This window comes from Sturnira hondurensis, unplaced genomic scaffold, assembly GCF_014824575.4.
Source record: "Sturnira hondurensis isolate 20B ecotype Veracruz unplaced genomic scaffold, ASM1482457v3 Scaffold0007406, whole genome shotgun sequence".
In the NCBI taxonomy this organism is placed as follows: Eukaryota; Metazoa; Chordata; class Mammalia; order Chiroptera; family Phyllostomidae; genus Sturnira; species Sturnira hondurensis.
The window spans coordinates 10,650,302-10,663,950 of record NW_028080037.1 but is presented as its reverse complement, the minus strand read 5'-3'; the positions used below and the strand labels follow the sequence as shown (position 1 = coordinate 10,663,950).

At 48.3% G+C, this 13,649-nt stretch overlaps 1 protein-coding gene across 5 annotated transcripts in view; it reads right to left on the bottom strand.

Moving 5' to 3' along the window:
• Positions 1–13,649, bottom strand: part of BICDL1 (BICD family like cargo adaptor 1) — an 85,119-nt gene that overhangs the window by 17,391 nt on the left and 54,079 nt on the right. For 3 of the 5 annotated variants that reach the window (XM_037052232.1, XM_037052230.1, XM_037052233.1), the window contains exons 3-5: positions 8,928–9,044; positions 8,057–8,068; positions 6,089–6,235 (exon numbers count right to left, since the gene is read on the bottom strand). In XM_037052232.1, coding sequence (XP_036908127.1) covers positions 6,089–6,235; positions 8,057–8,068; positions 8,928–9,044 — 276 coding nt within the window. The remainder of the gene's footprint in view (positions 1–6,088; positions 6,236–8,056; positions 8,069–8,927; positions 9,045–13,649) is intronic. The other 2 variants (XM_037052231.1, XM_037052234.1) reach the window with 1 other exon arrangement.

Below are 13,649 nucleotides of genomic sequence, written 5' to 3'. Positions count from 1 at the left end.
CTTTCCAGCTCCTACTCGGTGCTCGAACTCAGAGACAGTGAGTCTGAGAAAGTCCGTGTGTGTGTTCTTTCAGGGAAACTGCTTGGGACTCTAGAAGTTTCTTCTACTGACTGAACTCCTACTGGCTTTTGCAGCCAGAAATTATGGGAACTTATTCCTGGCTCTGGAACCCTGGCCCGGGGGGCCTGGTGTGGGGTTGAGACTCCTTGGTCCTGAGACATCCCTTCCAAATTTTCCTCCACTGCACGTGGATGTGGGACAAGTCTGTGCTGCATCTTCACTGCTCCCACCAGTCTGGGTGGGTGTGGTTTCTTTACTTCCATACTTGTCACATTTCCATTCCCCTCGATTCCTGACGGTTCTGAGTGACGGTTGTTCTATATTTCAGTTGTAATTTTCAAGTGGGTGTTCCAGGAAGCAAGCCGTATTTACCTGTGCCGCCATCCTGACCCTGTAACTACTTGCCAGGCTGTAGAACTACTTTAATTTGTGTTTTGATTCAAATAAAAATGTGAAAGGTGCCCTGGCTGGCATGACACAGTGGATTGAGTGTGGGCCTGCGAACCACAGGACTGAGGTTTGATTCCCAGTCAGGGCGCATGCCTGGGTTGCAGGCCAGTTCCCAGCGGGGGACACACGAGAGGCAACCATACATTGATATTTCTCTCCTTCTCTCCTTCCCTCCCCCTCTAAAGGTAAATAAATAAAATCTTTAAAAAATGTGAAAGGTAATCATGACATTTATAAGACAAGTGAAATGTGAACACTGACTAGATGTTTGATGATATTAAGGAAATAGTGCTCATTTTTAAGGTGTAATAAGGTTCCATTTTTAAGTTATCATTTAGAGGTATACATTATTAGCAGACGAAATCATAAAAATTCTTGGATTTACTTTAAAACAGTACAAGAGAGGAGCCAGTGGATGTAATGGGGACTGGGTGGGGATGGACGGTTTGTAGAGCGGGCAGCGGGGTACAGGGGGGCATCCTCACACCGCCGTATTTCTGAGTTTGCCTGAAATTCTCCATAATAGAAAATGAAACACGCACACATACAGGTAACATACCATTAGGCTTTCACCAAAAGATGGCTAAAATAAACAAATCACAACCAAACAGTAATACCAAGTGTCAATGACGATGTGGGGCAACCGGGACTCTCGCTGCGGGCGGCGGTGGGACACGTACAGCCGCCCCGGAAAACCGGCACTTTCTAACGGGCGCGGTGCACACCGGCCTGTGGTCCCGCAGTTCCCCTCGAGGGGCAGGCCCAACACACATGACCACACACGTGAACAAAAGAGAAACGATGTTCACAGCAGCATTATTCCTAGGAGCCACAGATGGGAAACAACCCAAATGCCAGTGAGAATAGCACGGTCATACCCCCGTGCCGGAGTGCCGTGCCGGAGTGAAGCCGAGATCACACAGCTACTGTGTGCCAAAATACGGGTGAATTCCACTGACATAATGCTGAGCAAAAGCCAGGCACAAAACTGTATCTATGTCTATGTCTATACCTATATCTATAGATACAGATATATGACTGCATTTGTAAAAAGTGTCCAAACTTGACTGAGATGTAAGAGATGAAAGTTGAAATAGAGGTTTCTGTTTGAGGAAGTGGCAGGCGGGGAGGGAGACTTGTGGGAGGCTGATAAGGGGCTTTATGCTGAGCTGGGCGGTGGTTCCACAGGTGTACATACTTCCAAAGATTCACGGGGCTGTCCACTTAAGACTTGCATGCTTTACTATATATACATATATGACATGTTTTAATGAAAAAGTTAGGGCTCTTTGGAAAAGAGATACGGGTGGGATTTGGAATAACACCTGGGGAGTAATACCAAGAGTTCCCAAACCCCTGGGAACAGTCTCCACCTTCTGCGTCATACTCTAGTCTTGGGGGCGCCTTTCTCAGCATCTGGGGCTCAGAGAAGGAGAGGGGTGCAGCAGCGCTGGTGTGATGGCTTACAGCCCGGGGCTCCTTCCCTGTGGAGTCCAAACAGGGTACTGCTACCTCGTGCTGTTGCTACTGCCGAACGGAAGGATGGACTCCACCGTGACTGCGACATGCCGCGCTCTTACGAGCACACGCCATCGCTGCTCTGCTAACGTAAGACCTTAACTGCAGCATCTTAACCCATTTGCTAACCGCTATGCACACGTCCACATGTTATACCTGCACAGGAACGATGCTCCCTACTCTTGTATTCGTCGACTGCCCCTTACGTCCCCTCCAATTTTATTTCCGGGATGGGGCAAAGAACGTCTTGGGGCTTAAATTTAAATAATTTATCCTCTTACAAAATAGCTCTTCTGGGGTCACCTCCGTTCATTAAAAATAGAGCAGACACTTCACTGGTTTCTTCCAAACTACTGGCCAGGCGGGCCTGTGGCTCCGACGGAGATGTAGAGACCGAGGGTCGGCAGGCAGCAACTCCAAACTCCAGTTCTCAAGAACGGCGGGGCAAGCGGCCTTGCAGAGCCTTCAGCCAATTCGTTAGGTGCCCTGAGAGCCTCACCCTGAGAGCCTCACCTCCACTGTCAGTACTGGAGAGCAGCTGGCTCACGGGACCAGGAATCTGCCTGTGCCTTAACCAAGAAGGGTTTGAAGCCTGCCTGCTCAGAGAATAAAGAAGGAGCAAGCAAGCTTGCTCTGCACGGTTCCCCGGGATCAGCAATCCCCACTGGTCCAGTGCGAACTCCTCCAGCCCCAGTTTTGAGGAAACGGAGGAAAAAGAAATTGGGGTTTTTTTTTTTAAAAAGACATTCCTAGGAAGCATTTGGCATGATTACAAATGGCATACTAAATTGGCACAGTGCTTTACAATTATTTTCTAGACAATCCCTCATACATCTCAGCAGGAAAAGTTCAGCACAGAGAAGTACAACTTCTACACTGGACAAAATTAGTTCAATTACTCATGCACACTCAAAGGTGCTTAATTAATCAGAGCAGCAAGAGGGCAAAAGACCAGGATAGGTCTTTGCCCTCTCTGGTCAATAAATAACTGATCCACAGACTTACGTAGAAAAACCGAATCAAAGCAGAGCAGAGTCTATTAAATATAGGAACCCTCTAAACTAGCAATACCGTCTTTAAAAAAGATTTATTTATTTATTTTTAGAGAGAGGGAAGGGGAAGGAGAGAGGGAGAGAAACATCAATGTGTGGTTGCTTCTCGCATGCCCCCAACTGGGGACTTGGCCTGCAACCCAGGCATGGGCCCTGACTGGGAATTGAACCAGTGACCCTCTGGTTCCCAGGCCAGCACTCAATCCACTGAGCCACACCAGCCAGGGCAGAAACATCATCCTTTATATAACAAAGATGGACACTAACTGTATTTATATGTATGAACAAGAAAGACGACAAATGACTTTTGTCTGTACAGTACAAGTTCAAGTTCACAATATTCATGCTTCTAACGTTGGCAGAAGTGGGGGCACCCTCCTCCTTTTACACTGAGGGAACTGAGATGGTGTGACACCAAGTGATTTGCCTAACAGTATACACTCCATGTCGGAGCAAGGTCTGGACTCCAGGTCACTTGCTTTTTGGGTCGCACCACAGGGGGGCCTGTACGCGCTGCTGATCCGCCCACTCACTGGGATGAGGCCCCTGCACACACCTGTGCGATGCCCATCTGGGTATGAAACGGCCGTTAAGAGGCCTTTAAAGGGACAATAGTCTCTACTGTGTGTTAAAAGGGTTCAGCAACATGCTTGATTTTTAAAATTTATGGGTCCCTTAATCAATAATAATTTTCATCCCTACTCTTAGCTTGGAAAAAAAAAACAAAGTTGGATTTGGTCAGTGGTTTAAAAACCTGTGTTAGACAGCAGAACCCCAGTGGCACGGTGAGCCAGGTCAAAGCTACTCTAGTTGTGGCAGGCTTATGACCCTGCCTGCTCAGGCCGCCTCTCCTTCCTTGTCTGAGTACAAGGATTAAAGTCACGGGATTACGTGCATTCCAAGGCCACAGTTGACCTGAGTAAGCTGGGATTTTTATTTCTGCACCAACACGGGCTACTTCAGTAACAGAGGGGTTTTCTGGGGGGCACTGGTAATCAGTGGCAGCTGAAGGAGAGTTTCATGTGAACTATAGAACAAGAAGTACAAATAGTGGGGAAAGATGAGAATTCAGTCCATAAATGCAGCTTTTCCGATTCAAAGTGGGAAGCGCCTGACCTGCTATAGGCCCTAGAGTGAGCGATGCTCTCATTTTTGAAGAAGTCCAGTCAGGCGACAGGATGTACAGATGGCGAGGATGTGAATGTGGTGGGACTCGGGTCTCTAGATAACATCCAGCCCCCCGGGCCGGCCAGGCACTGCATGGTCCACACTGGTCCAGGTGCTTCCCCAAGTCCCCAAGTGCCCAATTCCTGACTTGAAATAAGGACATTTCATTTGTGAATTCATGCTAGACTGAAAGTTTCTTTTAGACAGGGGCTATTTTCCCTTTTTTTTTGTACTTCTTTTCCTTCTCCTCTCCATACTCTACCTTGGCAACTCTCAGGAAAGCGCTTAGTGGGGCACCAAATGCTGGTGAAACACTGACTTGCAGAGACCAGTCACGGGCCAGAAGTTATTGCTGAGCAGCAAAGCAGGTAGGGGAGGGTTCTGCCAAGACTTCCTGCGCTGCTGTGGACAGACAATTCGTTTTTTCTAACCCTCAGTTTTAGAACGTATGCAAACACACTTTGTTCCCTGTAAAGAATACAAACATTCACTGCTACTATCATCAACCTTAAAAGAGGAGCATACCTTCCCACCTTGAAAGCTGCTGAGGCTTTAGCCAGCACCATTTTCTAGAGACTGAGGCCCTGCTGTGTGCCAAGTTTCCAGCTGAAGCACAAAGACACGGAGGGCCCTGGCTGGTGTGGCTCAGTGGATTGAGTGCTGGCCTGCGAACTGAAAGGTCGCCAGTTCAATTCCTAGTCAGGGCACATAGTCTGGGTTGCAGGCCAGGTCCCTAGCTGGGGGTGTATGAGAGGCAACCAATTGATGTAGCTCTCACAAATTGATGTTTTTCTCCCTTTCCCCCTTCCTTCCCTTCTCTCTCTCTAAAAAAAAAAAAAGGAGAAAAATTGCTAATTTGCCCTTAAAGAGGTTAGTCTCAGATGGTAGCTGATCTGATGGTGTCAGTAAAAAGTGATCTTCGCTTAAAATGCTTCCTTATATCACATCCCAGGGCTTCCCTCAATAGCTGACCACTGAGCCCAGGGGGCTTTCTGTGGCCTAGTCTGCGGGCAGCGGCCCACCTGGTGCTCGAGCATATTTGGCTGACCACCTCCACACACATGCTGCTGCTACAGTCCATTCCGCTCCCTGGCATGCCCCGAGGATGCCCAAGGGGGAGCCAGGCACTCTGAGCCCCTGGTCCTGGGTACTTAGGCTAGTCCTCCAAAGCTTTCTTGGTAGCGGAGGCTACACTCCCTTTCTGGGGAGACCGAGAATGACTATCTTGTTTAGAGAGTTATTTCTTGTTAAGTGTGAGTTTGGGGATTCCGCCGAGGCCTGGTGGCAGTTCCCAAACAAGGAAAAATATGGCCATGAAGCAATTTCCTTTAGTGAGAAAAAAGAGGCTAACTAGGCTCACAAAGGGGTCGCCCTGTGCCTTTTCCAGCAATTGGCAGAAGCAGGAAATGAAGTCTTGCCGCGAGCGGTCAGTGGGCAGCCGTCACGGTTCAGGCCAACTACATCCATCAGCCCGGGGAAGCCGCGCAGAGCGCGTTGCGAGCCAAGCACAGAAAGTCACAGGCCCCTCAGAAATCTCTAGCAGATTTCACAAACCCCAGGAGGCCAAATGACAGTCTCGGTGTTCCAGCCATGTTAATAGCCCAGAAAGAACTCTGTGAAACTGCCTGAGGAGCTAGTGGCTCAGAACAAAACGAGAGGATGACCTGTGGGTAGCGAGGCATTCCTTCTGGGCAGAGCCAGACCCGCTGGCTCAGTGTGTGCTGAGAACTACTGCTGCCTGCAGGGAGACTTCGCCCACTCCTGACCCCGGAGGCGGAGCTAGTTAGGCAGCTAAGTGCGCTTTAATCTGGCTCTACCTGGCAGCTTCTCTGCCCCGGTACCTGCAGGTCTTTGTCATGGCCCTGCCTCTCCAGGATCAGCACCCGGTCCTGTAGCTCCTCCACGGTCCCCTGGAGCAGGTCATTCTCCTCCAAGGTGGCGCTGAGGCGATGCTCCAACTCCCGTTTCCGATCTGACAGCATCTTGATCTGAAAGGGTGGAGAGCCAGGGGGTTGGTGTGGAGTTACACCAGGCTGAGGAGCAGGAAGGAGGGAGGGGTTAGCTCCCACACACGGATGCCTGTGTCTCTCCAGGTCTCTGCCTAGGGGCTCAGTGCCCCATCTCTGAGACAGCAGCTGTGAACTCCTAAGCTGAAGAGGAAACTCCTCCCCTTTAGAAACCTGTCTGGGAAGGGGTGGGCGTGGAGCTTAGGGGAAGCTGGAATGTGGGATGCCAGGCAGAGGAAGGGAAGGTGAGTGTTCTGGAATTTCCACAGATAAGACAGAGGAGAGCCCCACCTGGCCTGCCCAAGCCTCGACCTCAACCCCACAATCTGCGCGGGAGTGGAACCTAACCCTCTGCACCATTCTTCCTGCTGGAGTCCTGAGCACAGGCCCAGGCTAGTCCCTGGAGCGGCTGTCTTTTCCCACTGCTGGCAGGTGTGGCTCTGAGTTCACAGTTCAGACCTGAGTTACTGGGGGAGCTAGCAGGGTGCAGAAAATAAAGCGGCGTCCGCTTTAGCCTGTGTCCTGGGAAGGAAGTGGCCAAAGACACAGGGGTTAACTGATTCCACTCGAGGCATTTTTTGCTTGAACAAGTCATTTGTGAACAGAAGCAAATTCTCTCCTTTTATTAAACAGGCTGGTATGTTTGTACACTGAATATCTAGACAGTCTCCAGAGAGAGATAAATCTTTTAGGAAGGTCTGTCTGGTCTCTTCAGTTTCAGCTGGAAAACAGGAAGGAGAAAAGAGATGCCAAGTTTTCTCTGGCCTCACGGTCTGCAGCGTGAGAAGCTGCCCCAGCACTCCCGACGGCCGGCCAGGGGTGCGTCACCCCTAGAGGGCTGCCCTGCTCAGGGCCCCGGGAGGACTTTGAGGGCTTTGGAGACCTGTGGGTCCCCTTGGCTCCACCTACTTATCCGTTCCCTGCTGGACTGATTTCCCAACCAGTGTCTTGCTTGTAAATATTCTCCTGACGTGGTTAAGATACTCTCCATGCTCACTAGTCTAGTGTGGATAACAATTCAACGAGGAGGGCAAACCTCAGATCTTTTCCAAGGAAGGTTTTGAAACAAATGTCTACTTGCCCCAGGTCCTCCGAAACCCACCTCCCCTCTGCTTTCTGGCTACTCTCACTCTGCACTAGAATTCTGTTCACAGGGCACAGATCTCATGGCCACCAATCCATCAGATAGGATGCCGTCCTGGGGAAATGAAGTATGTGGCCTTTGTCCAGAGAGATCAGGTATCTGGCCAAACAAAGAAACACTGTCTCTCAAGTATGCACCTGGGTAGGGGACCAAAAGGAACAGGCCCCTTTTGTGAATGGGCCCACTATTCCCTGAACCGAAGCAACGCTACCCACGTGAAGGGAATTCTTACTCCAGCTGGTTTTCATTTAAACACTCTCTGGCCTTTACGTTTTCCTTCCCATGGATCATCTTTGGTTCCCAAGATCCACTCAGTGAAGCCATGAGGTAATACAGTTCTGAAACACAGCCCTTTGGCCCCGTGAAGCATCTTATTTGAAATGAACAATTTCATTGCTTGGCTTGTAAAAGTAGCAGTGTTAGTGGAAGCAAGCCATTGGCACTAGGTGACCGAACCACCCACCACACACACCCTGAACCTTGTGACCGAATCTGGCAACAAACGTTCCTGGGACTGACCCTGTGTGGATGGGGCGTGCAGGGAGGAGAGAAGACAGGCACCTGGGAGAGGTCAGACTTTGGCAGTGGCGGCTGAATGGCAAGTCATGCACACAAATGGTCAGACAGGCATGCCAAATCCGGCGGAACACACTACTTACTTCAAGAACCTGCTGCTCAGTCCCAGCAGGAATTCCGAGGGAAGGGAGGACGGAAGGGAACGAGAGGCAAGAGGAAAGAGAAGACATCGACAGACTTTAGGAAAAACGTCCTCAGGTCATCTGTGAAGCAGGGGGGCATCCTACTTCTCCGGCACGACCATCTTGGCCGATTCCTTAACCACAGAGGGTGCACAGGCTGGCAAAGGGCTGCTGTCTCAGGCACTGGGCTGAGGGGTCCTTAGGAGCAGATCGGAGCAAAGCCTCTCCAGGAAAGAGCCCCTGTGTGGGCTGACGGTATGACCCTTCCCTTCTGCCCACTCCCCACACCTGGATTCTCACGGTGCCCTCTCTGAATGCCACTTGTTCTTCCCGCAGGCCTGCTCTGGACCGTGGGCCCGGACTGGCCTCTCGTACACCTTCAGTGACATTACAGTCTTCCAAACACCACACAAGTGCTTTCCATGTGTTAGCAAATCCTCACCACAGCCCTATGAGATCGATATTCTAATGCTCTCATTTTATAAGTGTGAATCGGCCCCATCAAGGTGGCCTGAACTGGACTCAAATGGAGTTGGAGAAAGGGACTATTCCCTTCCCCACCTTCTGTTTAGGACTGGGATGTTTTTGGAGGACTTGACATACTCAGTAAAAAGCAGGGCATTCATGATTTCAAAACACTCAGCAGTTGCTCCTAGCGGCCTGATTTTCCCAGACGACAGACTACCCACAGAAGGTGGGCCGAGTGTCCCCCACCTGGTTTCTCACGGTTAAGTCTCTCGAGATTTCAGAGCCGGGTTTTGCTCCCCAGTTCAGAGGGCTCCTCATCTAAAAGGCCCGCTGCGTTGCCTCCAGTGAGGCGCGGGAGGCTCACCTCGGCCTGAAGGCTCTCCAGGCGGATGATGTGCTGGTTGGTCGATGAGTTTTTCTCCCGAAAGTCTTCTCTGAGGGCGTGCACTTGCATGGAGAGCTGTCTCTCAACTTCTGATGCCTGTAAGCAGAGGAGAACCTCAGAGCTGATTCAGAGGTTGTGCACAGAAGTCTGTTCAGACTTTTGCCTTTCACTTCGGAAGCACTCTTTGCAACTCTCTCATCTGTGAGAAGTATGAGGTGAGATGCTGCTTCCTCCCCTGGGTCTACCATTCTCTGGGACCCAGAGAAGACAACCCCCTTCCCCTACCTCCACCGTGAGTGACTCCGTGTAGGTCTGAGACCACCCTGCTGCCGATCAGAGGAAACACGTCTAGAAAGAGTACACTCCGAAGTGTTAGTTCTCATCATTATTCCTCTGCACACGGCAGGAGCTCAGCAGAGATCTACTAAACTATGAGAAAGCCTCGCTGTATTACAAAAAAGAGCAAGACACATATACCTACGACTGCAGAAGGTCCTGATTTCCACACCCACTTCCTCAGCAGGGCCCAGGAAGTCATCTCTGTCTTCATTCCTCACTTCCACTCAACATGGGCACTATTTAAAATTCCTGTCATGTCTGTTACGATTTTTGCCTTTCCTTCCTCAAGGACATTATTTTGCAACTTTGAATTCTCTGGGGAGGGCCGGCTCAGGTGCTCATTTCCTACCTAACCTGTTTACTCTCTAATGCTGAATCACAGCAAACACCAAATACCGTGTTGTCTGTCAGCACCTTCTCTTGAATAGGCAGGGGGGTATTTTGAAAGAACGCGCCCTGGGTGAGACAGGGACTCTAGCCCTCCCCTCCCCTCCCCTCCCGAGGGCCGAGCCCAGCCCCCACTGAGGAGCACCCTGATCACTGCCCAGTAGAGAAGAGAGCCACAGGACAGGGGAAGTAACTGCCTCAGTGCTTTGCCGAGGCCGAGTGGGGTCAGTAAGCTTTACGGGTCCTTAGGAGAGGTCACTGTGTGCCAGAGTGGTTAGAAAGGGCCTTCGAGGGAGGTGAGGTAGTAATAACATTGAAATGGCGGGCTAGCTGTTCCCGGAGGCTTTCCCACTCACACGGTAATGATGACATGTTCCGTGGTTCTTTTTCTCTTCAAGTGCCGTACAACCAATTGTCCATCTTTTCTTTCAGCCCCACAGATTTGGCAACTGTTGTTTCTCTCCCCTCACCACTAGAGAGGCACATAAGAATCTTAACCTACACTTCTAATTTTAAAACAATTACAAAACACAACAAAATCAAGTCAAACCACCTCTTTTCCCTTCGCATTCTAAATTTAACTTCAGACACTACCATCTTGCTTTAGACTTCTTTATCTCTTCGACATACGTTAGTCAGCTTTGTCTAAAAATAACAGTAATATTTACTGAGTGTTCACTGTGTGCCGAGACCTACGCTAAATGCTTTGAATGCATTATCTCAATTGTCAGAACCAAATAGGGCCTGTATGGCCCTCAACTTACGACCGAGGGAACAGGCTCCGGGGCATGAAGGGACTTGCTCCACATCTCAGTAAATGACAGCATCAGAATGGTCAACCTTGGGCCATTTACCCCCAGATTAGGACCCACTACTGCCTTCTTTCGTCTTAAAAGAGTTTTTCCCATTTCTGTCGCACACTACTGAAACCAAACTTTATGCATTCAATTTAGTAAGGCTTTTTTCTTTCTTTCCTTTTTTTAAAACAGTAAGCCATTTTATTTAAGACTCATGAAATTTCTTCTCATGGAATTTAGGGCCCATGAGGAAAATTCCACCTGATAAATGCTGCAGTTTGTCTGCCTGCACTGAATTCAGTTGATTATCAGCATTTCAAATACGTTTAGATTTGCACAGTGCTGGGCAATCCAGGCAGCTCACCTGACTCTGAGCATCACCACCTTGATATGAATCACGAGACGATCAAGCCACAGACATGCACCAGAGCCTACAAATCCAGCCCAGGTGCTATCAGACGAACTCCTGTAGACTTGTCTCCTCTCCAGGTGACCTTCCTAGAAATAAAATGTCTCCTCCCACCAGGAAGCCTAACTCCAGAATCTGCGCTCCAGACCACCATGCTATAATGCTTCCTTTAATGTCTTACTCCTCATATGTGCCAACATATTGTTCACAAAGGCGTTCAAGCTGTACCTCTCCTCTGAGTCTCCAACGGCCCTAAGAAGCAGGAATTGCTGGCCTCGTTTTGCAGACAAGGTGGTGGGAGCTGAAACAGGGAGTAGCATTGGCCTGGTGGTCGGTCGGCCTGTGGGTTCTGCGACCTCCCACCACACCATGGCCACCTCCAACCAGGTGACCAGTTATTTGCCTGTGATGATGATGGAAGGGATGGGTCAACCAGATGCATAAATCTATTATTTGCAAGGAACTAGTGCACCTTTCAAAATACATTATCTTCTTTTTCAGAGATGGAATCTGGCTTGGCTCTTTAGACCTAACAGAATATTATCTATTTCTGCACATTAATAATAATTTCTTAGCCCTGGCTGGTGCAGCTCAGTGGATTGAGCGCAGGCCTGGGAACCAAACAATCGCAGTTCGATTCCCAGTCAGGGCACATGCCTGGGTTGCAGGCCAGTTCCCAGAAGGGGACGCATGAGAGGCAACCATACACTGATATTTCTCTCCCTTTCTCCTTCCCTTCCCCTCTAAAGATAAATAAATAAAATCTTTAAAAATAATAATAATAATTTCTTAAGTTTGCATACAATTCTAATGTTCTAAATGCTCTCTGATCAAAGTATCAGGAGGCCTACAAAGTCAGTTTTAGCTCCATAATGAATTTCACAGCTTCTTTAAAGTTCTTTAAGTAGGAGAGTGAACCAGTGTGGCAGTGATCTTTCTGAAGGGACTCACTCTGCTCCTGAGAGGAGGGATGGTATGACGAAAAGAAAAAGTTAAGAGTCAGATTGTCAGGCCCTGGCTGGTAAGATTCAATACTGGCCTATAAACCAAAAGGTTGCTGGTTGCTTCCTGGTCAGGGCATATGCCTGGGTTGTGGGCCAGGCAGGCCCTTGGTGTCTCTCTTCCTTCCCCCCTCTCTAAAAGTCAATAAATAAAATCTTTTTTTAAAAGATTTTATTTATTTATCTTTAGAGGGGAAGGGAAGGAGAGAGGGAGAGAAATATCAATGTATGGTTGCCTCTCATGTGTCCCCTGCTGGGAACTGGCCTGCAACCCAGGCATGTGCCCTGACTGGAAATTGAACCTCGATCGTGTGGTTCACAGGCCCGTGCTCAATCCACTGAGCTACACCAGCCAGGGCTAAATAAATAAAATCTTAAAAAAAAAAAGTCAGATGGGCAGGGTTCAAGTTCCTCTTCTACCCTATACATGTGTACAAGTTATAGGTGTCATTTAAGCTCTCTGAATCTCTCTTTCCCAAATTATAGACATATTTCTCCTTTACACAGTAACAAAAAAGGCAGGTCTAAAGGAATGCCCATTTCCTTATTTCTAATTCAGGACTTTGTGGGATTGAAGTTTCACAAATCACTGAAGTTTAGTGAAACAACAGCAACAACAAATTGCACTGCTACCAATTTAGGGCAACTGTGCAAAACAATAAAAATCCACAGATCAGTCACTTTTCTTAAAAACAGGGTGCTCCGCACACGCCGTCCACTTCCGGGGCTGCACTGGGAACAGCCTGTCCAGTGATTCAGCCAATATCATGAGGGTGGCGGGTCAGCCTGGGAAACATGAGGACATACAGAAACAGGAAGCAGCCACACCTTTCGGCCTAGTTTCCTGGTGACCTTTTTCAGTAGCCAGAACATCTCTAGGAGCTGTACCTGTCTCTCTCCTGGAGATACAAATTTTCCTTCCCAGGTTTGGGGCAGCAGTCATGGCCCTTGGAAATAAAAATTCTGCTAGTTCTAGGTTTTGGTGGTGGTGATAAGGAGTGACATTAAGACAATTCATTCCGAGAGTAGAAAATGGCAGTCATGGGACTTACAGTTTACTTCCCAAAATGACGACTTTTGGCTACTATGCCTGAGTAAGCAGCCAGTAACAGCTGTGGCAAAATTGTGTCAAAGAATGCCATCTGTAATTAATTATACATATGTATGATCACATAAGTGTGTATAAATATATATATATATCATTTTAACTTTATATATATATCATTATAGCTATATATATATAATATATATATATAGTTTTAGCTTAGGTATTTCTTGTTCAACTTTTTTTTTAAAGACAGGGAGAGAAACATCAATGTGTGGTTGCCTCTCGTGTGCCCCAAACTGGGGACCTGGTCAGCAACACAGGCACGTGCCCTGACTGGGAATTGAACCCTCGACCCTTTGGTCCACAGGCTGGCACTCGGCCCACTGAGCCACACCAGCCAGGGCTGTTCTTCAACTCTTAATTTTTTTCTATAATAAGAATAATAAATGTTCAGAGTTAAAAAAAAGGAACTGAAGGCCTGAAATAAAAGTTCAAGTCCCCACTTTACTCATCAGGGCCACTCTCTAGTGCTAGCTCTAAATATCATCCACAGTGGAGGCGTTTCTTGTGATTCCTTCTCGAAATTTTCTACTGATACCTATCAAAACATTACTAAAACTTTTGGCTTTAAAAAGACATATTTTAACATCTTTCCATGTTAATACGTAGATATACCTTATTCTTTTTAACAACTATCTGGTATTTAGTTATACAAATACA